This window comes from Thrips palmi, unplaced genomic scaffold (genome assembly GCF_012932325.1).
Source record: "Thrips palmi isolate BJ-2018 unplaced genomic scaffold, TpBJ-2018v1 HiC_scaffold_8, whole genome shotgun sequence".
NCBI lineage: Eukaryota > Metazoa > Arthropoda > Insecta > Thysanoptera > Thripidae > Thrips > Thrips palmi.
In genome coordinates this window covers 5,539,368-5,564,241 of record NW_023144635.1, presented here as the reverse complement: position 1 = coordinate 5,564,241, position 24,874 = coordinate 5,539,368, and the positions used below count along the sequence as shown (strand labels likewise).

At 45.6% G+C, this 24,874-nt stretch overlaps 6 protein-coding genes across 10 annotated transcripts in view; 3 read left to right on the top strand and 3 right to left on the bottom strand.

Annotated features, from left to right (window-relative positions):
• The window catches only part of LOC117653604 (glycosyltransferase 25 family member), a 60,842-nt gene extending 54,784 nt beyond the window's left edge, over positions 1-6,058 (bottom strand). Inside the window, exons 1-5 of the mRNA XM_034399398.1 lie at positions 5,770-6,058; positions 5,393-5,630; positions 4,965-5,307; positions 4,770-4,889; positions 4,492-4,681 (exon numbers count right to left, since the gene is read on the bottom strand). Of these exons, the coding sequence (XP_034255289.1) occupies positions 4,492-4,681; positions 4,770-4,889; positions 4,965-5,307; positions 5,393-5,630; positions 5,770-5,984 (1,106 nt within the window). The 5' untranslated portion in view covers positions 5,985-6,058. The remainder of the gene's footprint in view (positions 1-4,491; positions 4,682-4,769; positions 4,890-4,964; positions 5,308-5,392; positions 5,631-5,769) is intronic.
• On the top strand, positions 849-4,195 carry LOC117653605 (5-hydroxytryptamine receptor 1A-like). Its single transcript, XM_034399399.1, has 7 exons — positions 849-981; positions 1,069-1,371; positions 1,447-1,736; positions 1,996-2,228; positions 2,503-2,661; positions 2,860-3,113; positions 3,194-4,195. Exons 1-7 carry the CDS (start codon positions 913-915, stop codon positions 3,455-3,457), a joined length of 1,572 nt encoding a protein of 523 aa, XP_034255290.1. The 5' UTR covers positions 849-912; the 3' UTR covers positions 3,458-4,195.
• Positions 6,059-6,268: 210 nt separating the features above from the next.
• LOC117653866 (small subunit processome component 20 homolog) lies at positions 6,269-17,467 on the bottom strand. Its single transcript, XM_034399841.1, has 24 exons — positions 17,280-17,467; positions 16,724-17,007; positions 16,306-16,639; positions 16,004-16,222; positions 15,636-15,917; positions 15,300-15,553; positions 14,946-15,184; positions 14,531-14,841; positions 14,255-14,449; positions 13,966-14,167; positions 13,713-13,872; positions 13,292-13,630; positions 12,742-13,211; positions 12,444-12,648; positions 12,126-12,356; positions 11,765-12,036; positions 11,363-11,675; positions 10,964-11,264; positions 10,667-10,867; positions 10,452-10,585; positions 10,231-10,369; positions 7,070-10,147; positions 6,668-6,952; positions 6,269-6,574 (listed from the first exon to the last, which is right to left on the bottom strand). Exons 1-24 carry the CDS (start codon positions 17,313-17,315, stop codon positions 6,440-6,442), a joined length of 8,619 nt encoding a protein of 2,872 aa, XP_034255732.1. The 5' UTR covers positions 17,316-17,467; the 3' UTR covers positions 6,269-6,439.
• An 82-nt stretch (positions 17,468-17,549) lies between these two features.
• Positions 17,550-18,644, top strand: LOC117653870 (copper homeostasis protein cutC homolog). Its single transcript, XM_034399849.1, has 3 exons — positions 17,550-17,799; positions 17,860-18,154; positions 18,230-18,644. The coding sequence occupies exons 1-3, from the start codon at positions 17,677-17,679 to the stop codon at positions 18,544-18,546; spliced, it is 735 nt and encodes a 244-aa protein (XP_034255740.1). The 5' UTR covers positions 17,550-17,676; the 3' UTR covers positions 18,547-18,644.
• On the bottom strand, positions 18,557-21,273 carry LOC117653867 (ankyrin repeat and SOCS box protein 3-like). 5 transcript variants are annotated; one of them, XM_034399844.1, is made up of 4 exons: positions 20,990-21,272; positions 20,864-20,896; positions 20,546-20,756; positions 18,557-20,462 (listed from the first exon to the last, which is right to left on the bottom strand). In XM_034399844.1, the coding sequence occupies exons 3-4, from the start codon at positions 20,710-20,712 to the stop codon at positions 18,995-18,997; spliced, it is 1,635 nt and encodes a 544-aa protein (XP_034255735.1). In that variant the 5' UTR covers positions 20,713-20,756; positions 20,864-20,896; positions 20,990-21,272; the 3' UTR covers positions 18,557-18,994. The 5 variants fall into 5 exon arrangements, with proteins under 5 accessions (XP_034255735.1, XP_034255734.1, XP_034255736.1 ...); XM_034399843.1 differs by having other exon boundaries at positions 21,010-21,272; XM_034399845.1 differs by lacking the exon at positions 20,864-20,896 and having other exon boundaries at positions 20,990-21,273.
• A 931-nt stretch (positions 21,274-22,204) lies between these two features.
• On the top strand, positions 22,205-24,773 carry LOC117653869 (cytochrome P450 6a2-like). The gene is made up of 4 exons (XM_034399848.1): positions 22,205-23,248; positions 23,331-23,576; positions 23,662-23,913; positions 24,003-24,773. The coding sequence occupies exons 1-4, from the start codon at positions 22,333-22,335 to the stop codon at positions 24,167-24,169; spliced, it is 1,581 nt and encodes a 526-aa protein (XP_034255739.1). The 5' UTR covers positions 22,205-22,332; the 3' UTR covers positions 24,170-24,773.
• The last annotated feature ends 101 nt before the right edge of the window (positions 24,774-24,874 follow it).

Here is a 24,874-nt window from a genome sequence, read left to right as displayed (position 1 = left end):
CCTGACTGATGTGGCCGCGTCTGGCCGCGCTGCCCGTCAAAGTGATAACGCGAATCCCCGGCGGCAGATAGCCTGCTCCTGCTCCTCGCCAGCGGCCGGCGCCGACAGCCCGGCACCCGCAGTGCAGGGACCCCCGCCTCCCGCCGCGGACGTGCACGTGCGCGCGAGAGAGAGGGACTGAGAGAGTGTGCGTGAGCTCGGCCGCGATGTCGGCGTCGCCGACGACAGCAGCCAGGCAAAGCGGATTCTGAATGGTAAGCGCGCGGGTAGTTCCGCGCCGAGGCCGACGAAAGACTTGGACGATACCAGGGTAACGTTGTTGCATTCGCTGCATTCGCGCGCCCGAGAGTGCGAGGCTGCAGTCCGTCGTCGCTGCGTCTCGCTCGCACTCGTGGGGCGTGCCGTATAGGTGCGAGGAAGACACAGCGGCGGAAAAGACTCGGAATGAGTCTGCTGGTTGAGTGTGCCAGTGTGCCTGCGCCAGGCGGGCCGGGGCGCCTCAAAGCCGAGCACCGCTTTGAGGCTGCCTGGGTTCCTGGATGCCTGGCGCCGCGCGCCGCCTGAGCTGCCTCGCTGACGGCTGAGTGGATCGGCGGCGCGGCTCCCTGCGGGACGCGGGGATTATGGAGCGGGATCGGCGCGTGAGTGTGGGACAGTGGGCGGCGCCCAAAGCGACCAGAAAGGCGTCGGTCATCAAACCGTGTCGAACCAGTGGCTGGCCGGCCGGCACGGCTTCCACGTCGTCGTGCCCGCCGCGGGGGCGGGTGCGGCACTGCTCAGCGGGAATGACTCGACCTAGGCCGCGGCCATCATGTCTGTGTTGACTTGTTCCAGGCGGCCGGGCAGGCGCACGCCGCCGGCTGAAGGCGGCGGGGCGGCGGGGCGGCTCGACCCGGGGGCGGGGAGACCCACATGGAGCCCGACGAGCCGCCCCCGACGGGGCTGTGGGTGGACGCTGCCATCGTCGCCAATGAGACCAACGTAAGGACCTGCCACGACACTGTCACCTTCCATGACTGCCAACCCAGGGCAGCCCAAAAAGCCTCATGACGCTCCTGTCCGTTGCAGTGCTCCGCGCTGCCGCTGGCCAGCCTGCCCGCGTACCAGCCGCAGGTGGACCCCACGTACGCGCGCGTCGAGCTGTACTGCGCCGCCACGCTCATCATGGTGTGCGCCGTGTCCGTGCTCAACAACGCGTGCGTGCTGCTGTCCACGTGCTGGATCAAGCGGCGCCCGCTCTCCATCACCATGCGCATCTCCCTGTCGCTCACCGGGGCCGACACCATCGCCTCCTTCCTGCTCGGCGTGTCCTGGTTCATCAACAACATCCTCAACACGCTCGTGCCGCCCGACCTGGACACCTACCTGCCGGTAAGACCACCCGTGTTTTTCAGTCATCCCTTTTACTTTGTAGATTCCCCTACACTGGTGTTGCTGGCGTTGCAGATCTGGCACGAGACGCAGTGCGTGCGCTACGCCCCCGAGCGGCTGACGTGCGTCAAGCTGGCCCTGGAGGCGCTGCGGCTGGGCGCCGTGCTCGTCACCATGCTGCACCTGCTCGCCCTCGCCTCCAACCACTACCTGGGCGCGCTGCGGCCGCTGCACTCGCACGTGCGGCACGCCTACCTCGTGGTGGGCCTCACCGCCATCTGGATCGTGCCCGAGGCCGCGCTCTTCGCCTACTTCTCGTCCTTCGAGGACGACGGCTTCCGCGCGCAGGGCAACTGCGGCTACAAGTAAGCCGACCCGGCCCAAGTTTCGGGACGACGGAATGCGATTGGCCCGTCTCTGTCTCGTTGCGTGGCCAATAAGATCGGGCGCTCGGCGCTCATCAGTCTCCCGTGACGTCTTGACACTAAACCCGCCGCAATTCGGGGCGCGGGGCGGCGCGGGGCGGCGCGGTGCGCATCGTACATCCCGACGCGTCGAGTGGCAGCGCCGAGCCGCGGCGCCGGAATGGAAAACAACACAATAACGAAACCGCGGTGTGCGCAGGTTCCTGACGCAGTACGGCTTCCACATCACCTTCTCCCTCACCTTCTTCTTCGTGCTCATCCTCATGATCTGCATCTACGTGCACATCTACATCATCGTGCAGCGGCACGAACGCAACCGCCACCGCTTCCGGCGCACGGGCTCCAGCCACCAGCGCGCCGAGCTGCGGCACCTCAACGGCAGGGCCGAGGCCAAGGCGGACGCCCGGGCGGAGGGCCGCGCGCACCGCCAGGGTCAGTGTCAGTCCGTCACTGTCAGAGTCACTGTCAGAGTGAGAGGCAGCGTCAAAGTCAGAGTCAGTGTCAGAGTCAGTGCCGGTGTGGGTCGGCACGGACGCCTGCGAGCCTGCGAGGTAGACACGCCCGCGGCGCTGCTCCGTCAACACAAACGTCGCCGTCTCTCTGGCACCCACACGGGGACCTCTGAGGGCGGCAGAGACGGCGACAAAACGATTCTTCGGAATCGGCCTGCCCGTCGGCGCCCTCGCTAACGCCTTTCTGATTGCAGTCCAGCGCACGGCCACCGACCCTGGAGGCCCTGGAGGGTGGGCGTCGTCGGGGGGCTCCCTGCCGGAGTCCGTTGGCGCCGAGCCCAACGGCCACGCCAGCCACGCCACGGCGGCGGCCAGCCTCATGCGCGGCAGCGGCGCGCGGTCCCGGAGAGGGGGTAGGTATTCTTGGGACAGTCGCGTTAAGTCCGACCAACTCGAGGAAAGACCTGGGTTTAAAATTAATTCACGAATCGGGGAAAGTTTCTTTTCCGCGAGCCCCTGAAAGGCCATTGCTGGCACAGGGTAAGAAAGCGGCCCCGCGAATCGAACTGCCATTAAAGCGAGGGTCGTGTTTCACTGTTTCACTGTTCCAGGCTCCCCGGCGTTCCGACGCAACAAAAAGGCCATCAAGACGACCCTCTTCATCCTGGGCTCGTACCTCATCGGCTGGATGCCGGCCGTCGTGTCCTTCATGCTGGTGTGCGACAAGGACTGCCTCATCCCGCGCGACACGCTCGACTTCAACTCCATCTACACCGTCATCGTCTTCTGGTCCTTCAACATGCTCATCGTCATCAAGACGCTGGCCAACTCCTTCATCTACACGTCGCGGATGAAGGACATCAAGGTGCACACCAACTCCCACCGTGAGGCCCGAGACAGGTTCTGGAGAGGTAACCCTGACGGCCTTCCTGTCCCTGCCCGCAGGACGCTCGTCGCAGCATGTGCAACGCGCTGGCGCGTCGCTGCTGCCGCTTCCTGCCCCAGTCGGCCGACCCCGCGCGGGGCGCGCTCTTCGGCGGCCCCCCGACGGAGACCACGTGCGGCCCCGTGGGGGGCATGGCCGGCATGGCCGCCCTGGGCCCCGCCATGGGCAGGGACCGCGCCTCCCTGTACTCGCGGTCCTCCACGCGGCGCCTGCACGTCAACGGCCTGGTGCACAACAGGCGCATGGCGCAGTCGGACGTCTAGGTGTACGGCGTTTGGACACCTTGGACTGTTTGGACACCTTAGCCGCCAACGCCCTTACTGCACCCGCCGAGGCCCCCGCCCTAGGCCAGTGAACCAGAGTGCCAATAAACTACCAGTATCCCCTCCGGAACCGATGGACTTCCCTAGCAAGCGGGGAACGAATTTTTGCGTGAGTAGGCACAGATTGAACTAGATATTAACGTTCAGAAATGGACGGCAGTCGTGCCTCTTCCGGGTGAGCCCGTTTCGAAATCGACCGACAGGCCCCCTACCCACAACGAAAGATGCTGTGTTGGTAGCACTGTTCGTGAGTGACTGCTGACTGGTTGTTCAAACGGACTTTCGACAAGAACCACACCACTCGCCACCAAAGGCTCAAAAACTTCTTCAGAGCAGGCTCACCTACAGTGCGTGTAACCTTTCAAATTTTCACAAAATATCTGGCATGAAAAGAATCTGAGAGCAGTGGGAAATGGAAGCTTTCAATTCAATTGTTTTGGACCTTTCAGAAATTATTTCAAGAAAAATTGTGAATAAGTACAGGATAGCATTACAGTGCCAAAGATAAGCTCTGGATTTGACCATTGTAGAAAATACCCTTCTTTTCCACCGTGTTAAAGACATGAAACAATGATTACCTTCAGTTTCAAAAAAAGGGGAAGCTGCTCTCAGAGAATACATGCTTGATATTATTAAATGTTATTTTTTTACTTAAAATTATACCTTCTTTTGTATTAACTTTACTGTTTATGATGTTTACTCTCAGCCAAACCCTTTCCTTATTTTCAAACCATTGTAGATAAATAGATTAGGGGAAAAAAATCTCTCATAATGCAGTACTATAAAATCAAATCATTGACACAAAGAAGTACAAAATGTGAATGTGATAGGAGAGAAGCAAATGTTTTGCAAAGCAGACTAATGGATGACTGAAATAAAGCAAGAGTGATTAAGTGTGTTTGCAGTCTTAACTATGGCAAAGGGCTGGCTTTACATTACCACCAAACAAAAATCTTTGAAATTGGAGGACTTACCTTCCATCCACAGCAGGAATGAATTTGGCTGCAATCCCCAATTCTCGAAGAGATGTCTCCATCCGAGATCGTCTTTCTGGTCTTCTCTCCAGATTTATGACATATATCTCATCAAATCCAAGAGTGTCTGCTTCTGGGTAGATGACATATTTAGCCATAGCCTCACTTAATGGCAATGGATCAAATTCAGCTGAAAGATTGCAAATGGAGATGAGTGATTAATTGATGATAAAGTTTCCCTGCCAACTTGCAAAAAAACAGAAGCATGAATTACTCACCAAGAACTTCAACTTTAAGGTTTGTGAGCTGCTCATAATCAGCATGCAGTTGGTCATTTTGTTCAAGAGGAATCATAACAAAACCATAGTTTATATCATTACAAACAAAAAGAGGAATATCTGAGAAACAAAAATAAAATTTACAATAGTGGTACATAAGCATCAGAATAACTTGAGTATTTCAAACAGACTTACCAGATTTATTTGCTCCAACAGCAAACGTAATTATGTCATCATGTGGTCCAGAATAACTAGTAATTTTCTCAGGTAAAAAAGTAAGTTTGTTGGAAAGTGCTTTCCGTAGATCTACTAAAACTGACGAGTGTATCATTGGTACATGGAAGCATCCAGTTCGCTCCCGATAGTAGATTGGTTGATAATCATCAGTCCTCTTGTAATAATATTCATCCGTCATTCCACACCAAAAGTTAGAATACATTCCATCAGATGCCAACATAGGTGCAACAACAACTTTGTCTTTTTGAATCAGCTCTTTCAAGGAATTGGGGTCAATAATAAACACATCACTATCCAAAAACTGAAAAGAAGATCATCAATCATGTTTGAAATTATGAAGTTTAGACAAGAACAGAAAGTAGCATGTATAAGTAAAGACTACAAACCCAGACATAATCCGCCCACATATTTCTGGCTGTTTCCAGAGCTTCCTCTCTCAATTGTATCACATGGGTGAACCGAAGTGGGGTCCAATGGGCCGGTCCATTTTCATCTGCCATACGATGTGGAGGTGACGACAAGATTTCTGAATTGATTGAGTGATAGTCATACTGTTTTTGAGCAGTGGATATCCAGCCCCGCAATACTTCCGGCGTGTTGTCTTCATTGTGGTCACTGCGAAACCTAAATGCGACAAGAGAACAAGGACATGCATCATTTCAGTACCAATGTAATCAAGCTACCGGCACCCATAACCTCAACCAATTTGATTACAACAAGCGAGTTTGAGTTCCATGACAATGTTCAAAATCATGAAACTTACCATAACGAGATTCGGGACTTGGGGTAATCTAGTTTCTCTAGAAGTGTTAAAAAGTATGGCAGAGTATGGGCTTTATTTCTAGCAAGAACAGCCACCATGACAGTGGGCGAGTTTCTAAAACTACCATTCTCTCCTTCAGAACTTTCTCCGTAGATTGCACTGCAGCGGGTGTAAAAAGTAAATATCAAGTACATACACAGTGTACGAAATTTCATTTTTAACAACGCCCACACAGCTGAACTTGTTTATCAACATCAACACGCCGGTACTATGAGAATCTTCTGTGTACCTGAGATCACCTGGAATGAGAAACTCACAGGTATCAACAGCCTGGCAATTGGCGCCAATTTCGAATATTAAGTGTGGAAGGATGTAGACAACCCTGATTGATACATCCAAGAGGATGATTAACTTCTTTTTCTCTGTTTAGATAATGTCAATAGCTTTGTGTGGCAGTGTGTATTCATTCAGAAGGGACAGGCGAAAAGTTAAGACATAATACATTGGGGTCATATATTTTCTAGATTGTACAAGTAAATTCATAAATAACATCACGCAGTTATACACATAACAGCCATAATAATATAATCAGTAAAATATGGGTAAGTGATTAGAATTGATTCCTAAAGGCACGTTGGTCATAGATCTTAAATCACATACAAAGAAAAAATTAATCTAGGGAAACCTCTCTCTTTCTTTTGACTTTCTTGCCTCGTATCTTCTCATTACGGTTCTTTTTCTGCACCTTCTTTCTAGCTTGCTTCTGAACCCTCCGCTTTGCAGCTTTCTCTGGTTCTACAATAGCCTAAAAAACAAAGTAACACATACAAAATTAGTAAAAAAGAAAAAGAAAACATGAATCTGCTTGTACAAAACAAGATATAACAAATAATTTTACCTCTTGTTTGCGCTTCATCTTGCGTTCAGCACGCACTGTTGTAATTTGAGATTGAAGACGTGACTGTGCCAGGATAAATATTTCGGTGCCAACAGTCTTTTTCAGTAAACTTCCTACTTGTTTGGACAAAAGACGTAATTGTGCCGTTTCACTTTCATCCGGAACAGGCTCATCGCTTGAAAGTTCGCGAACGATTGGGGCAAGCAAATGGTGTAAAACTGGCTTTATATGTTCTGCACCAAGTTTTACAACAACAGCAGCAGTCCAGTTCAGTACCATTGTCCTCTGCAGCAAGAACAAATTTTCAGAATTATTTTGTGGAAAATAAATGTACAGTACAGTAGTATTACATTATTTTGGGGAAAAAAAAGAAAAAAAAATGGACTCAATAACATTACTTACCAGAACAGTTGACTTCGGCGCATGGACCACTTCCATGTTTACAACCCTCCTCATGCGCTTCACCAGCCATTGAAGTGAAATTGTCTTTTGGTTTCCTCCAGCATCAAGTTGCTCTTTTAAAGCTGAATCCTCCTCATTAATATCTTTCAAAACATCAGCAAATATCACAAGATTTTTTACAATCTGCAGTAATAATTCCTGTGCGACTTCCGTTCCAGGCACTAACTGAGCACAGTGATCTAATATCATTGATTTTAATTTCTGGGTGGTATCTATGCTGAAGAATCCCAATTCATTACTTTCAACTTCCTCATCTGTGATGCTTTCTTCCCTTACAGCTTTGGCAAGAGACTCAACATTCATAGCACCAAGGATGTGGGTAAGTATTTGAGCGGCTGATAGTCTCACCCATTCATGAGGGTGAGCGAGCATGCATTGGGTATATTCAGTGAGACTATAAACATGGGTACTAAACTCAGCGGTAGATAGCCACACAGGGCAGTAATTACATATCTTCAGAACAAACTGCAGTAACTGATACACGTAGTGATCCTTCGGCCTTTCAGATTCTGAGGCAAGTTTCTTTTCTCCATTCTCTCCATCCTCATTACTTGAGGTCAATGAAGATGGAGCTCTCACAAATTGTCCAGGTACATATGCCTTCTCATTCTCGAATGATTGGAACTGTGCTGTGACTGCAGGAAGAACTTCTTTCAAACGGCGTTTAAAGGTTTCTTTTTCAAGAACAACAAAAATTCCACAAAGCTGGGCACCAAGTCTACGATGTGACATCTCTTTATCTTTGAGCCACACAAAGGCAATGTTGAACAATCTATCACGATCATTTTGACTTAGTCTGCCAAGCATTTTACTTATACATTGTGCAACCATTTTTCTGCAATCTGGAGCATCATCATTGACAAGTCTTGCTCCCAACATTAAGAAAAACAATCCAGATTGTGCTGTGAGAACACCCTGAGGGAAAGTGCAAATAACAGAGTTCACCATCTCTAATGCAGATTCTCGACCAGGCTGTAGTTCGTAGTTTAATTGGGATAGATAGAAGGAAAGGTGCTTTTCCAATTTTTTTCCTAGAGGATAGTCAGTTAAGAACTGATGGAAGACTGATCTTGCTTGAGCTCTTATATGATCAAGATCTGAAGTTATGCTCAAAGTTGCTACCCTGTTCATAACATCATGAATCTCAGGGGCAATTAATTTTCTTGAGAGAATAGCTTTTAAGAGGGCAAATGCAGTGGCGTGCTTGTGAGAGTCAGCAATATCCTGCTCAGCATACAATAGCAATGCCTTCAATTGATCTTGATCTAGAACATAATAATGTACTTCTCTCACAAGAACTGCAACAGTTTTGAAAGCAGCAACAACGAGATCGAAATTGTCTCCCTTGCTCAAACCAGCAGCAGCAAACTTGTGTAGCAAACCAAACATTAATGCTGCTATGGATGATATGTTGCTTTGCAAACTTGGGAGATCCATTCTTAACAGACAGCTAAGGCACTGCAAAGATATCGTACTCAGTTTAACATGTTGTGATGACAAGCAATCCTTCAGAAGTGGTATAAGTGGATCTACAAGAGGACGAAGATCTTCCACAGACCCTTTCAGCTTTTCATGCTTTAAAAGGTGAGCAATCAGTCTTAACCCAAATTCTACAAACAGGTGAGCGTTCATTCTTGCTGCCACCCTTGCAGAGTCAGAGCTGGTAATGCCCAAGCGTTGCTTTGGTGCCTCTTTGATAAGAAAGCAGTCAGGACGACGGCGGGCTTCCCTTTCTTTCTCCTTAGCAGTTTTAGTCTGACATTCCTTTAGTGCAAGGGCAGGGATGCTTTCACTAGCAACACCCACGGCAAAGACAAGCAGTGATGGGGGTGAAATCATAGCATTCTCCGATAAGCCTGTCACAATGAGACGTAAACATTCACTGGCTCTATTGACTATCTTGTGAGAATGAGCAGTTTGGATGATTTGTTTGAATGGGATCAAGAGATTTGTAAGGTGGTTTTCACTAACATATTGAGCAACAACCTGAAGAGTGTTGTAACTTTTGTTGCTTTGAGCCTCACGCACTTTGACAGCTACTTTGCCTTCTTCTTTTTCCTCAGCAGCATAGCCAAACAAATCGTGTTTGCAAACCTCAATTATGTAGGGCAGACTATCATCAATATCTCCAGGTCCAAAAACGTTCTTTAAGGAAACCAAAACAGAATGAATTGTGAATACTAATACATGAACTTGATAGCCTCTGGTCAGGAGTGATGTCATTTCTTTCAGGAGTGTACTCAGATAAGAGGGGCCAAGAGACACCATCACTTTTTGCAATGTTTCTCTGGTAACACGCCTGACAGACTCCAAACGAGCCTTTAGAAACGTGCACAACTTTGCAAAAACACCTGGTAAGTTTTTGTCAAGCATATCCTTGGGCAGCCTCTGCAGAAGTTTCACCACAGCAAATGCCATTGGCACTCTAAGAATCTCCTCTTCTTCAGCATCATGATCGTCATGAGTATTTCTTAGCTGCTTTTTGTTCACTTTGTGATAACTATCAGCCAGTGAGCGGGCAGTAAGTTCATTGCGCAGCAGAGGTAAAAGCCCGACTCTAATAGTTACAGTAACACGAAGTGCTGCTGAGGGACAAAGAACAAGCTGGCGCTCGACAGCAGGAACTGCTGTCTGTGGTTCAACTTCATCCACATCCATAGCATCTTCATCCTCTTCAGAACCTTTTGATTCAATTTCTAATTCATTTTCTTTGTCAGGTTCTAGAGCTTCCACCAAATCTTCAATGGGTTTTTCTTCACCTTCACCATCATTAATTTTGGCTCCCATATCAATTGCTTTTTCTTCCTCGACGTTTAATTTATTGTCATTGCTGTTTGCTTTTACTTTATTGGCAAATTGAGCCTTAGAGAGGTCAAAGTGGAAAGAATCAAGAATGTTCATAACTATCCGAACCAACTGCTTTTGATACACTGAGCTTGCTCTTAGTTTCCCTAGATAGTATCTCAATAAGGTTTCATAATTGTGCCATGGCAGCAAGCGTGCAACAATTCCCATTACCTAGAAATAAAATACAGAACAGCTTGTTTAAGGATGAAATAAACAACAAAAATGATGAAATAAAAGCTATGAGTAACACATACTTGGATGCTAGCATCAATTAAACTGTTTTTTCCAGCATGTTTTTCAACACAGAGAAACTGAGTGGCCAGGGGTAAAATAAACTGGGTCAGTGATCGAGAAGAAGGTGTCTTCTCAACTTTTCCAAACACTTCACAGACTCTGAAATTATTAAAAACATAATTATTTAGTTCTACATACCGATAAAAAAGAAAACTTAACAGCAGGGATCAGAAAGTCTTACTTAAGGAGAGCTCTGGTTTTCCTGTGAAACTGTAAATGCTGCAAGTTTTCAAAGAAGTCAACTTCCATGTCCACTTTATTAGTCAAAAGATTTAGATCCCTGAGAACAGGATGCAAGTGTCCACATTCTCTAGCCTGTAAATGAAATATATTACGGTAATTGAGATTAGAAAAACATGACCAAGAGAACAAGAAGTTTCAAAACATTAGACTTACCAATTCCCCTAGAAGAAGAACAGCCTCTGAATGAGCATTTTCATTGCTATTCCGCCTAATGTTATTGCTTATAAGAGTCAATAAGGTGGTATCCAGAAGGAATTTACATGTCTCTGCATCATCACTGTGCTGGTTACATAGTGTGGGTGCAACCCGACGTAGGCAATGAGAAGCAAAATCTCTCAAGGACATATCTTTTTCCTGTAAAACATTTTAAAGCAATTCAGTATCACATAAAAACTTAGAAAAAAAAACATATTGCAGTAAATTACAGTATTCCACATTGAAAGTAATTACCTCACGGATAACATAAAAGCAGTGATGAACAACAATAACTCCTAAATCCACCGACAGTTTACCCGAGTCCAATAAAGTTTGCACTGTTTTAAATGCTTCGAGACGAGTGTCGAAGTCTGGTTGTTCAACCCAACGCTTATCAAATGCATTTAGGTTGGATGAAATTGTGGCCATTTGTGTCATCTCCTCTTTTGCATTTTTATCTAAAGAAGCCCTAGTTTCTGCTATGGTGTTTACAAGAGAAAGCAGCATTTTACGGCCAGGTACACCATTAATGCAGCTGAATAATGAAGCTATGGGTCTGCAATTTCATGAAAAAGTCATAAAAAAGAATTAGCAACAGTTATTTTTCCCCCTTTAAGTTTAAGACAAGTGCTTCATGTTATGCTACTTTCATACCTTGTGTAAACTGATGGATCTTTGATATTCCTCATCAAATGATTGAGTGTACTCATCATCCTCAACATGGTCTCCTCTTCTTCATTGGGTGCAGTGATACGCCTTGTCAGTATAGGCACAAGAAGTTCAGTCAAAGTGGCGCTATACTCTGGAGTCCTTACAAACTCTGACACACATGAAAGGACATGTAACTCCCGCTTGTTGAGGCCAGACCCACGTTTCCCGAGTGAAGCCAGTCGAATTCTAAACCGCTCTAAAATAGAACTTATATGAGGGAACAAAAGTTTACTTCCAAGATTTACTTCTTCAGACACTGCAGGCAAGGAGAACAGAGATACATCAAACTACTTAGTATGTATTTTAAATTGGAAAAAAAAAAATACTTAACTTTAAAATACTTACAGCTTAACGATTTCATTTTAATTTCATTTAAAGTAAGAACATGAGAGAGGGGAATAGGTGGAGCACGCTCTTCCAAATAAGTCTCATCAACCTCCATGTCATTTTCATCTAGTTTGCCATGGTCTTTCAACGTATACAAGTTCTCTAAGATTTCCATAATGACATTACTAACTGAATGATTGGTTTTAGAGCCAAGCAGTAATTTCATTAATGCTGACAGTGGATTGCTTTCTGATGAATCAGGGTCATAGCTTCCAAAAAGAATAAAATATCTAAAAAGCAAAGATTTTTTAAATTAATTGACCATAAAATTATACATTAACATCAATACAAGACACAAAACAATCAATTTTGCACAAACCTTGGGTGTTGACTCCAAACCAGAAACAGTTTCATTAAGGCAGTTGGGCTGTGTATTCCTTCCACTGGTAGATTATTGACAATAGGCATAATAAACACTTGCAGAACAGTATCAATCTCAGCTGTGGTCCAAGGATAAGCTTCAAATCGGTCAAAAAATTGAGTGAGAACTTCTATACATGATGTGCGAAGTTCCCGGATTGCTTTAAGATATCCAGAGTGTATGTTGTCCCTAACAAACAGATGATCAAATTTAAAAAATTTGAATGGTGTTAAGGACTTTTATTAACTTGATTCATGTACGTAATATCAAATCTACCTTTCTTTAAAAAATCCACCCACTGTTGCAGCAACACATGTTAAGAGTTGCAGAGTCAGAGACAACAAACGATTTCCCATCAAACCGCCGAATTTCTCCAGCACAACAGACAGCAAATTGACAGCACTTTGTAACCGTCGAGGAGGCACAACTTTCTCCAGGTCTATGCTAGTTTGAATTGAATTCACCATGACACCAAGATCATCTGTAATAAAAAGCAAAGAGAGGAATTGTTGCCAGAAAATAATCTAACCCACAGAAAACATATTTAACACAGTCTGCTGGAATAAGAACCAACCTTGTAAATACTGATCAAAGAATTTGAAAGCCATCTTCATAAAGATCAACATTTCATCTTCGTGGCAACCTGCAAGGAAGCGCAGGACAAGGGCACGGCGCACACCTGGTCCAGCCTTCCCACCAGTCCGCATTCCAGCCTTAGCTGTCATTTTGCTATACACTAATCTCATAACAATTGGAATCAGTTGAGTTCTATGTTCTTCCTGGATAACACCTGAATCCTTGTCTATTTTGAATTGAGTAATTTCATTCTTGAACGACTTTTGATCAATGAGTGCAAACAAATGAACTGTATATGGAACCAAATATTTATGCTTGTATGTGAGAATGCACTCAAGAGCAGCTTTCTGAACATCAGGGTGCTTGTGTGATAGTAAATCATGGTAGACTTGATTTAGCTCAGGTTCTCTAAATATTGTACGAGGATTGTGAAACTTTGAAAACAGCTGAAGGTTTGCTAAAAGTATCCTGCAAAGCAAATATTTGTTAAAAGAATCTCAAAAACTCCATCCAGCTATGGAAAGTCAATATTTAACAGAATGACTAACTTTGTACGAAGTTGTGCAGATAGCTTATCTTCAGTTTCTTGGGATTTTGATGCTTTGAGCTTCTTGGGCCTGGTCTCTTCATCTTCATTAACATCCATGCTCATATCTTCATTACCTCCATCTTCATTTTCAACACCAAATTTCTTTTGTTCGTTTCTATCATCATCCTCATTTTCTTGGTCGTCATCGTCGTCATCATCATCATCATTGTCATCCTCATGGTCATCTTTTTCATCATCATCGTCATCCCCATCGAAGTTGAAAGCAGCAGATGCAGCATCATGCTTCTTTATGTCCCATGATTTAGCAATTTCTGCATTTGATGAATAGAACTCCTGTCTAGAGTTAACAACAAACACAAATTATTATTGTTATCATTGGACATTACTTTTTATTTTCTGAACTAAGATGTTATACTTACTCTATAAATGTGAGAAAAAGAGCTGAAACGTCACGATTCTTTTTCTCACAAACCTCTGGAAAACTATGACCAGCTTTATACAACAATAGCCTATAGTTAGCATAATCCGGTTGATCATCCACACTATTTACAGCCAAGTAGTAATCATCTATTAAATTACCTGTTGTTGTTTTTTTAAACAGAAATTACAAGACATTAGCATAAAAGTGTGCAGCAAATAATGAGACAAGGTCAGGTGGCTTACAGAGCTTACATTGAAACTTGAGTTCAGGAGCAGTTCCATGGAGAGGAGAAAAGTCTCGCTGATGAGTAGCTAAAATTAGCTGACCATGGAAAACGGTCCAGAAATCATCTGTCGTCATGCCAGAGGCAAAAGATGACACAAGAGCTTGAAGGGGTTCCCATAACAACTGGAAATTCACATAAAGTGAACCCAAGATAAAGAGAAGTGGGGCCTGAGAAGGTAAAAAACTTAATGAATTTTCCAATGCTGAGGACGCGCAAACTCTTATCCACAAAGTGACAAAATCAGTCAGTCATACCGTGCTAAAGTTAGCATTTTTGACAAAAATTGGTCGAGTCATATCAAAAGATAATTTTTCAAGAAGTAGGATTTTATCCCTGTAGTCTGTCACTGTACCAGCAATCATCTCAGCCTCAAGACAAATTCGGAACATTGATTGAATTTCTGGTGCAAAAGGGAGATGACAAATAACTCGACAAGCCATTTCTCGGACCTGGGAAAGATAAAAAGTTTGTCGATACTAAAAAATTTAATTGAAAATGGTACATGGAAACAAATCTACATGAAAACATACCAGATGGTGAGAAGCTGCTAAATTATTCTTGATACTTTCATAAATAGACATAGACACTTTTTTAATATGCTTGATATTTTGAAAGTCAATAGAAGATAAATACAAATTCAGAATACGCATGGTACTCAGACGGCAATGGCTTGTTCCTGATAAAGGAAGCAGCGTCTCTAATAATAATTTCATCTCAAGAAAACAATTCAATTCTTTTTTTTCCCCCTGCATATGGATGACAGCTTCCAGGGATGCGAACAACATTAAAAGAAGCAGGGACATTCTTTTCTCAAGATCCACTGAATTACTATCTGTTTCAACTGAAAATCAAGAAAATCAAATTAAATTTGTACAAACAACAACACAAGAACATAAAACTATAAAAATGTGCTCCCTCCCCACTTTTTCCAAAGAAATGACATACCATCATTTGTTGAGTCTGAAATAGATGATAGGTCCTTAATTTCTTTGCACAAGAAATGAACCTGCTTCAGCAGAATATTGGCTGATTCTGTTTCTTTTAAAGGCTTAATATGTGGCAAAACACGAAGAGCATAGATTCGTTCATTAAAAGTCTTGCAAAAATTCACGACATCCAACTTTTCATTTATGTCTAAAATTGAAAGGAGCTTCAAGCATATGATATCAGAATCACAACCAATCCTGGGGGAAAAAATCATAAGATGATTGAAATATAAACATTAAGGAAAAGAGCACCTGCACTGCAGAGATAATTTATAAAATATTATTAATAATTATAAATAAGAAAAAAGCATACCTTTGGGTTGCTGCTGCAAAGTCAAGGTTTAGTTGAAGCACATTATGCTCATCCCGGCCATTGCACATGGATGGCACTTTAGACTGAACAAGTTCAGCAAGAATTTGGAGCCCAAGACCCTCATCATTATCAGAAATCAAACCTGTGGCTACTATTTCCAAAAGCCGAGGCAATATTAAAGTGTCCATTGCACTCCAACTCAATATTTTTTTCACAAAAGCAAGGATGATTATAGGAGGAGACATAGCTAGAACCTGAGAAAAAAACAGAATGTTTGTAAGATAGGTAGATAAGATGCAACATGTGAAGCAATATTCCTATGGAATCTACTAGTACCTTGGAACTCAATTTTACTGTTCGATCTTGAGGCAAACTTATTTTAGGTGACATCAACAATATTGCTGTGATTGATGACAATTCTGAAAGGATTTCTTCAGGTAATGGCACTGCACTGCCATAAATGTGCAACAGCAGGTCTACCACCTCAACGGGCTTTGATATATGCAGCGCATCACAATAAGCACATAACTGGTGAAGAAGTTTCAGAGCTCCAAGCGTTGGATCACAAGACTTGGTTTTGCCAGAGACAAAGTCTGCGTGGAAATGCTTCAATGATGTCTAAAAATGCGAAAAAGAGAAAAAATAACAGCTGTGCAGTTGAGAAAACAATTGTGCAAACAGCATAACTTGACAAAAATACACACTTTCATGGCATCCCACAAAACAGCCAATCCACCAGGACGGATCTCAACAACAAGATGAGATATTGTTTCTGAAGTCAAACTCAGCAAAACATCACTAGGAAGAGACTCATTACCCAATGACTGCACCATTAAAAGGAGGACATTCTGAGCACAACTATGGAGTTGATTTTTGACACCTCTCAGCCAGGCAAACACAAGGCGTCCACAACCTTCAGCATCCTGTGAAAGATTTTTAAATTAGTTCAACTGTGGTTTAAAACCTAAAGCAAGGAAAATTCATTCAAAATATGACAGAGACATGCCATTGGCTCATCCTGCAGATGGTTCAGTAACAGGGAAATGAATGCTGCATGGTCTTTCACTTTGCGAGCCAAAAATGCAAAACTGTCTGCAGCAAAATGATTAATATACTTTTTGCGTTTGGAAGACAACATTGGGAGTAAACTAGAAAGGACTGGTCCAATGTTGCGAACCATGCAACGCCATAAAAATTTGAAAAGATATGCTAAGCAGTGGAATGACCATTCTAGAATTTCAGTTTCTTTACAGTCAAGGTAAGATATAATAGTAGATAGAATATCTGGATAAAATGGATAGAAATCTTGCCGAAGATCACGGGCCAAGGCAACAACAATCCTGAAAAAGTAAAAAAGGCATAATTATCTCCTTTTTTATTAATGCAAAGGGTGTAAAGATTTATTCTGTAACAATTGGACTCACTCAAGCAATGTCTGTACTGTCAATGGATCTTTTTTCTTCAGGTGCTCAACAAGTGTTGCTGCCAGCTTCTCTTTAAGTAATAACACTTGGGCCAATGTATGTACATCTTTCACCTCTGAACGAAATTCAATCCATCCTTGAGAGCAATTCAAATCATTCCACTTCTCCACGGCAGCAGCAAAATATGATTCGATTTCTTCCTCATTTTGTTCTTCATACCGATGTCCAATGCGATGGATAACATCGACTTCAATGTTCTCCAAACGGGTATTGAACGGTATGAACTAAAGGGGAAAAAACAAAGGAAAACACATATAAGAACAAACATTGCACATATTAAGAAAATGTGACGACAGAGTGGAAAAAGAAGGAACACTAAACAAGACAGGATGTAATGGTACTTCATTGTAAATAAATTCTAGGAAGGGAAAGGTTTAATAACATTTTAAAACACAAATAATTGCGATAAAAATTGTTAAAATAGTCAAAGAAGGCAGGTATTTTAGACTTATGTCTTCTCCCCGGTACCTTGCATTGAGGTTAAGTTTGTACTTACCCGATGAGTATTAGTTCCTTGGTGTTTTAGAGGCATTGTGATAGATCTAGACGATATTCAATCGCATACAAGTGAAGGCAAAGCTATGTCGATGAATGTACTCCTCTCCAATGTTGGGAACTAATTCCCTTTTTCCAGGAGATACTGCCACCACATGGTGTTGTTGCTGTTGGTAAACCCAACCGTGGTGAAGTCGGGGGGGGGAAGGGGGGGGGCTAGAAAACTCAAGGTATGAAAAATTTAGTTACGTCATAATTGTCATATTTTCGGCAATGTGTCTCATGAAAAATCTTTGGCGCTTTTGTCCGTTTAAAATTGACATCAACGCCAGCAAAACAGCTGATGACACTTGTCACTGGAGCAGTGAGCTGTCAGTTCCAGCCAGCCAAGTTGGATAATGGAGGTCTGCGTGGATTCCATTCAGTCTGCAATCAACGCAGAGAAAGGGGGAGCATCTCGGTTGGAATTGTGCAGCGCACTGAGTGAAGGGGGTCTTACTCCCACACCTGGTTTGCTCAAGGTATTGTCACCATTTTCTGTTTGTACTCTGAAACCCGTTTTTCACCTGTGTTTATTTCAGGCAGTGAAAGAAGCAGTCAGTATTCCTGTATTTTGCATGCTGCGTGCCAGAGGTGGAAATGATTTCGTCTACTCCGCAGCTGAGATCGAAGTAATGAAAACAGATGCACTGCTCCTAAGAGCTGTTGGTGGAGCCGATGGCTTCGTGTTTGGTGCTTTGACACCACAGGGAGGCATTGACATTAAAGCCTGCCAAGACATTCTACAAGTGACTGCACCGTTGCCTGTAACATTCCACAGAGCTATTGATGTTTGTCATGACCCTTTGGGTGCGATGCACATAATTGCAGAATTAGGTAAATCAATTAAAAAGGTTTAAAGTAATATTACTCTTAAATCCTAGAGTTGATTTGCACACAACTTCTCTGCAGGTTTCAAGAGGATTCTCACCAGCGGACAGCAAGATAGTGCAGAAAGGGGAATAGAGCTAATAAAGAACATGGTGTCAAAAGGCAGAGACCAAATTTCTATCATGATTGGAGCTGGAGTAAACAAAAATAATGTGGCTCACATTCTCAAAGAAACTGGAGCCAAGGAGTATCATGGCTCAGCAAGAATTTTCTTATCTGATGCTGTTGCTTCAAATAGGCCTAAAATGGGCCCAGGGGACTCAGCTGCAATTGCTGTTACAGATGCCGAATTGGTGTCACAAATCGTAAAAGAGGCCAAATGTGTTCTACAAGATTGATTCAATACTGTGTCTAGTAAAACGATTTATTGCTATTGTTTGTTTTTAATCTATCTTTTGTATCAAGTAATAAAACTGGTGGAAAAAAGAATATAAAAGTCTCTTAACAGAACTTGCTTACAAGAATAATTAAATCTAATTCAGATCACAGCTTGCTCTAAGGAAACTAAGTTAATGCTCCTCTTCACTCCTTTTGCTTTATAATCACAGTAATGAACAGATTTCTCACAGTCTCCTAATAATGCAAAATCACAGAACTCTCGGCAGTGATTAAACCAAACAGGCAACACAACAATAGTATACAGGGGATATTACAAATAATAGTATATTACTACTTAACTAAACATGTTCTCTCTGGTTAGATGTTATAAATGTCAAAAAACTTAAAATTGATAGGAAAAAAAATTGTCACAAAATTCATAACACCTGAGCAGTCCTTACTTTGATGTCATACTCTAAAACGAAGATAGCTTTTTATCAAACTTGGCACATTTAAATTTTCTATGCACTGCAGAAATTCTTGGGTGTTAGCCGTGTGGCTCCTTATACATTCACGCACTTTTCTTCTGGCTATACCCTGAAGAGAAGGGAAACTCTCCCGCAAGCGGGGTAAGAAATTAAGCCACACTTCTTTGTTTGGCTTATTTTGAATCAAGTTATTAACCTTGGCTTCTAGTCCTGAAAAATCATCACCCAATGATGCTTCTGCAATTAAAAAGTAGCAAAATATAGTAGACTTGGCTTCTATAAAATGCTCCAGAAGTTGGTGGGGACACACAGCACTAAATGGCAGTAAAGCTTTCAGGGCCAGCCCATTGCATTTCAGACAGGCAGCAAGAAGAGCATCTGGCAACTTATTAGAGGGCATACTTCTGTAGTCCACTTCGGCACCAGCAGAAACCAAGCGATCTAGAATGGCGACTTGGCCAACAGGAGGTTGAAGCAATGGGAAAAGCAGAGCTGCAACCAATGGGGAGAGTTCACTTTTCTTCTTTACATTCACAGGGAACCCTGCTTGGATGAGCTTTTCCAGTATAGCAATAGTACGATCCCCAAATTCAGACATCTTGTCCATCAATAAAAAACTCATGGCCCCACATTTTGTATACTTGACATGCGGTTGCATGTCTCGAAATTTGCGGTGAAGAGGCCACATTTTTACTTCAAGAGGGAGATCAGCTTCAAGCAGAATTGACAGACACTCTTCAGATTCAGAATCAATAGCAACACAAAACAATGAGACAGCTCCTGCACTTGGATTTCGACTTGCATTTACCACAGTATTGTGGCATAGGAGAGGCATCAAAATACGTACTATATCAACCCAGCCACCATGCACTGCCAGTGTCAATGCCATGGAATAGTCTTTGGCATACAAATTCGGCTTAGCTCCAAATGATAGCAATAGTTTAACCATTTCACAATTACCCTTTTGACAAGCCATCATTAGCGGAGTGACTCCATCACATGTCCGTCTGTTTGGTTTGGCCCCGGCTTGCAGCAAAATTTTAGCACATTCAAGAGAGTCTTGTTGAACAGCTTCAAAAAGTGGAGTACAGGCAGAACTATCACCAAGGTTCACTTTGGCTCCAATACTAAGCAAATACTGCAATACTTCTTGACGTTTTCCCTCTGCTGCTCGATGGAGTGGGGTCTGCTCATTTATTTCTTCGTGCACATTGATATCACATCCACTGCTAACTAGAAGCTTAACCACATCTAGCGAACCATTGTAGCAGGCAACATGTAGCATGAATGGTTTCATAACAGTTCTGCCACCATTTTCCAACAGTCTCTTAACCACTGGCAAACTTGCTTTTGAGATCACTGAAAGTTCTGCAGCAGTGTCTCCACTATGTGTTCTTTGCAATGGGTTGGTGCGAGAATCTTCTAAGAGTACGTCAATACACTCCAGCCTAAATTTATGACAAAATGCAAATTATCATTAGTACCTCGTAAGTAAACCATGAAAGTTGCAGGGTAATAAAATGTACTGTACTTGTCGTTTGCAGCTGCGACATGGAGGGGTGTCCATCCCCTGTGGTCCATAGTGTCTGGCCTTTTTCCTGCCTGGAGATGGACTCGAAGAAGATCAACGTCTCCATTGCTTGCCGCATAGTTCAATGAAGTTGGTGGGTAGACAAACAGATTATCCCATTCATTCATTTTGAAGATCAGGAAGCGCGCATGTCAAAGGTGCTGTCCTGGTTCTTGGGTGTAAGAAAGGAAATGATTACTTACACTTTAATGAAAATATCAAATAGACTTAATTCACACCCTAGGTGTTAAGAACTGGAGAAAACTACAAAGGACCAACCACAAACACTGCTGAACAACAACCCGAGGGCCTCTGCTCGGTCGTTTAAATGGTTCAAGTGAATCAGAGGGAATACTTAGTCGAGTAAATGAGAGTAAAGTAAAAATGTTCAAATTAAATTCGTACAGTGTCAATGTCCCGCCCACCTGTCAGCTGTCTCAAATTTGTCAACACTACTCTGTAACTCCTGTCATGCCGTCCATACAGTTGCGAAAAGGTGAAAAACAGAAACAAAAAGAACAATGGAACAAATGAAAACATTGGAGGTTATGACAAATTTATAAAGCCATTTCGGAAAAGAAGAGTCCTAGAAAAGGAGTATTGCTTGCAAACAGATGGACCAATCAACTATCATTGTTTTCCATACAAACAAATATTTTTCACCTTTTTTATGTTTGAAAAGAGTTTTAACTTATTCTCGATCAAAGCTTCAAGGGAAGAAATGGAGGACCGCGGTGCGGTGCTGAATTTCTCATGCATTGTGCCTGGCGGGAACTGAAGCAAACGTTTAAACGTTGCGGGGATCGGTTAACGCGATGTTTTTCATTTTAAATATAAATTTACTGAATTGTGATTATCTCTGGAAGCTTGAAATGTGAAATTACTAATCTTGCACTCGACTAGGGTGACTGCGCGGGGGACTTTACAGTCCCAAAGGACACATAAGTGCATTCATAACAGATAAGGATGAAACTCAGTCCCAAAGAACACAAAAGTGCATTCATAACAGATAAGGATGAAACTAGATCCCGTGGCCAGACGTCATGGCCCGGTATACAGTATAAAGCGGTGAAGATAGAAAAAGAACTCATGGATAATGTGTTTTGACCGGTGGAAAGGGGAGGGGAGGGGGAATCTAATCAGGACATTTAAAATAGGGCAACTTCCTGTTTAGAAATCAGCAAGATATGAGCATTCTCCACCACTGATTGTGCCTATGGCAGCCCCTTTCCCGCGCGGTTATTGTCGCTAGGTGTGTCGACACTATTAATTCTTCGGTTTCAATTCAAATTGAACAATTGCATGACTTTTCGGCCTTTGTGTTCGATTCTATTTGCTTCAGTGAGCCCTGTCGTGTTTTCCGATCCGTAGAGCGTCTTGTGGCGGGTGGAGGGGGGGGGGCGTCATCAGCGGGGGAATGACTCTCCGAATCGGGATTCACAAATACAGTGAATTGCTAAAACGGCTGGTTAGACTCCTGGCTGGGCGCCGCGCGCTGCGAATGTGAGAGGCTGCCCCACTGCCCGCCCCGCTGCCCGCCCCCTTGCCCGCCCCCTGGACCATCATCTGGGCCGCAACCGGTTCCCCCCTGCAGAATCCACTCGTCTTGGCATGCACTGCGTGCGGAGGCGAGCAGTACTGAGGGCTGCGCGGACCGCGCGACCGCATTCAGTCGCAGAGCGCATCTCGAGTGGACAAGAGACCAGCGCAGACCCCAAGCCATCGGACCGAACCTCACCTTGCTGGAGATGGACACCGGCATGCTGACCACGATGGCCGCGTGGGCGGCGGTCGCCTTGCTGGTGGCCTGCTTGGGGCTGTACGCCTTCCTGCGCCGCAGCCTCACCTACTGGCGGCGCCGCAAGGTGGCCTTCGCGCCGCCGTCCGTGCCCTTCGGCAACTACGCCGACACCATCCTGGGCAAGAAGAGCCTCGCCATGGTGGTGCACGACATCTACGAGACGCACCGTGACCAGCGCTACGTTGGCACGTACTTCATGGCCATGCCCATGCTGCAGCTGCACGACGTGGACATCATCCGGCAGGTGTTCATCAAGGAGTTCCAGGACTTCAACGGGCGCGGCATGCACTACGACCCGTCCTACGACCCCCTGTCCGGGCACCTCTTCCAGCTGTCGGGGCCGATCTGGAAGAACATGCGCGTCAAGCTGAGCCCCACCTTCACCACGGGCAAGATCAAGTACATGTTCAGCACCATCGGCGACTGCAACGACAACCTGTGCGAGCACATCGACGCCAACCTGGCCGAGGGCCGCGGCGTCTACACGGAGGACATCCGCGACCTGGTGGCGCGCCTCTTCACGGACGTCATCTCGTCCGTGGCGTTCGGCATCGAGAGCAACTCCTTGAAGAACCCGGACTCGGAGTTCCGGCGCATGGGCGCGCGCATCTTCGAGCCCTGCCTCGACGTCAACCTCCGCCACCTGCTCATCTTCTTCGGCGGCGGCATCATGAAGACCTTCAGCATCCGCAGCGTGCCGGCCCACATCCACGACTTCTTCACGCGCATCGTGGACGAGATGGTGGATCACCGCGAGAAGAACAACGTGGAGCGCGCCGACATGCTGAACCTCCTCATCAAGCTCAAGAACGATGGCTTCGTGCCGGTCGACGGTCCTGGCGAGGAGAGGAGTGACTCTCAAGGTGAGCGAGAACACGTGGGCGCAGGGGGCATGACCGAATTCACAGAGGTCGATGTGACACCCGGTGTGTGACCTGTTTCCAGATTCGAGCTCCAAGCAGGTGCAAAAGCTGGAGAAGCACCAAATCGCCGCCCAAGTATTCGTCTTTTTCCTGGCGGGCTTCGAGACCACCTCGACGACGACGTCGTTCACCCTGTACGAGCTGGCCAAGAACCCCGAAATCCAGACTAAGCTGCAGCAGGAGGTCGACGCCGTGTTACAGAAGTGCAACGGCAAGCTCACCTATGAGGCCACCCAGGACATGCACTACATGGACATGGTGATCCAAGGTGAGGAGCAGGCGCTCAGTGGACTTTCCAGCTCCGAGGGCCGCGTCCTTGAGGCTTCCCACAGCTAAGATCCTCGCCTTTGCAGAGACGCTGCGCCACTACCCACCCGTGCCGTTCCTCACGCGCCAGGCCATGGTGAAGCGGCAGCTGCCGCTCACGGACGTGGTCCTGGACAAGGGCATGCGCCTCATGATCCCCGTCTGGTCCATCCACATGGACCCCGAGTACTGGGAGGACCCCACGCGCTACGACCCGACGCGCTTCTCGGAGGAGGCCAAGAGCGCGCGCCACCCCGGCGTGTACATGCCGTTTGGCGACGGCCCCCGCATCTGCCTCGGTAAGTCCTTGGTCTGACACACCGTGGACACTTTGTTTTGAGGCGCCGTGCGTCCACGCAGTACGATGACGTCACTCTCCCATTTCCAGGCATGCGCCTGGGCCTGCTGCAGGTGAAGATGGCCGTGGCGTCCGTGCTGTCCAGGGCCACGGTGACGCTGGCCCCAGGGATGCCTCGGCAGCCGCGGTTCTCGCCCCGCTGCGTCCTCCCCAGCCCCATCGACGGCATCACGCTCACTCTCACCGCGCGGTCATAAACGAACTCGCTCTGTATAGCTCAGCATACATTGCCTCTCCTAACTCGGCCCAGGGTGGGCTGCATTTGTATATATTTTCTTAAGATAGTGATTAAGATACCCTAGTTAAGTAGTACAGGTGGGAAGACACTCCGAGCCGTTGAAAAACCCGGCAGGATGACTCGCTCGGCGCGGCAATTCGGTGCTTTCGGTATTATCGCGGCCGTGGTTGGCGTGCTGACCGCGCTGAACCGCCAGCCTCGTTCCCGCCAATCATCTGCTGTACTACATTGTAGTATGTTTTCCGGCCGACAGCCTTCCGTGGCCGTCCCTCAAGGTCGCCGGTGAAAAAACAAACCGAACGGCCCAACGCTGAGACGCTGGTATTAATTACAGTGGCGGGCCGTGACTAGGTAATGCTAGGCGCCGGGCGTCTCTCTGGTCCGGGCCGCCGCCGCCGCTGCCGGGACCGGCGGGAGCGCCATCGTGCTCTGTTGACCCACCGGATTCCGGTGTTGACCCGAAACACGCGGTCACGCGGTCACCGGTCAGCCACCGCGTGCGCCGCCGATCTGCGCCTCAGTTTCAGAGTGTTGTGAAAAGAGCAATAAAAATCCTCCTATTACACTTATCGCTGTCATTCAATATCCCACCTTTAACCCAGCAGACGGTCGCCAGACGGTCACAATAGACTTTGTGACGCGTTTATGACGGCAATCTGACAGC

What these genes read in the sequence shown, in the direction of transcription:
- LOC117653605 (XM_034399399.1), top strand. Translation starts at nt 913, where the DNA reads ATGGAGCCCGACGAGCCGCCCCCGACGGGGCTGTGGGTGGACGCTGCC. An exon ending in ACCTGGACACCTACCTGCCG is followed by an intron (nt 1,372 to 1,446) that starts GTAAGACCACCC and finishes CTGGCGTTGCAG; the next exon opens with ATCTGGCACGAGACGCAGTG. An exon ending in CAGGGCAACTGCGGCTACAA is followed by an intron (nt 1,737 to 1,995) that starts GTAAGCCGACCC and finishes CGGTGTGCGCAG; the next exon opens with GTTCCTGACGCAGTACGGCT.
- LOC117653866 (XM_034399841.1), bottom strand. Translation starts at nt 17,315, where the DNA reads ATGCCTCTAAAACACCAAGGAACTAATACTCATCGG. An exon ending in GTTTGGAGTCAACACCCAAG is followed by an intron (nt 12,037 to 12,125) that starts GTTTGTGCAAAA and finishes TTTGCTTTTTAG; the next exon opens with ATATTTTATTCTTTTTGGAA. An exon ending in AAAACCAGAGCTCTCCTTAA is followed by an intron (nt 10,370 to 10,451) that starts GTAAGACTTTCT and finishes TAATAATTTCAG; the next exon opens with AGTCTGTGAAGTGTTTGGAA.
- LOC117653870 (XM_034399849.1), top strand. Translation starts at nt 17,677, where the DNA reads ATGGAGGTCTGCGTGGATTCCATTCAGTCTGCAATCAACGCAGAGAAA. An exon ending in CCACACCTGGTTTGCTCAAG is followed by an intron (nt 17,800 to 17,859) that starts GTATTGTCACCA and finishes TGTTTATTTCAG; the next exon opens with GCAGTGAAAGAAGCAGTCAG. An exon ending in GCACATAATTGCAGAATTAG is followed by an intron (nt 18,155 to 18,229) that starts GTAAATCAATTA and finishes ACTTCTCTGCAG; the next exon opens with GTTTCAAGAGGATTCTCACC.
- LOC117653867 (XM_034399845.1), bottom strand. Translation starts at nt 20,712, where the DNA reads ATGAATGAATGGGATAATCTGTTTGTCTACCCACCAACTTCATTGAAC. An exon ending in GTCGCAGCTGCAAACGACAA is followed by an intron (nt 20,463 to 20,545) that starts GTACAGTACATT and finishes TCATAAATTTAG; the next exon opens with GCTGGAGTGTATTGACGTAC.
- LOC117653869 (XM_034399848.1), top strand. Translation starts at nt 22,333, where the DNA reads ATGGACACCGGCATGCTGACCACGATGGCCGCGTGGGCGGCGGTCGCC. An exon ending in GGAGAGGAGTGACTCTCAAG is followed by an intron (nt 23,249 to 23,330) that starts GTGAGCGAGAAC and finishes ACCTGTTTCCAG; the next exon opens with ATTCGAGCTCCAAGCAGGTG. An exon ending in CATGGACATGGTGATCCAAG is followed by an intron (nt 23,577 to 23,661) that starts GTGAGGAGCAGG and finishes TCGCCTTTGCAG; the next exon opens with AGACGCTGCGCCACTACCCA.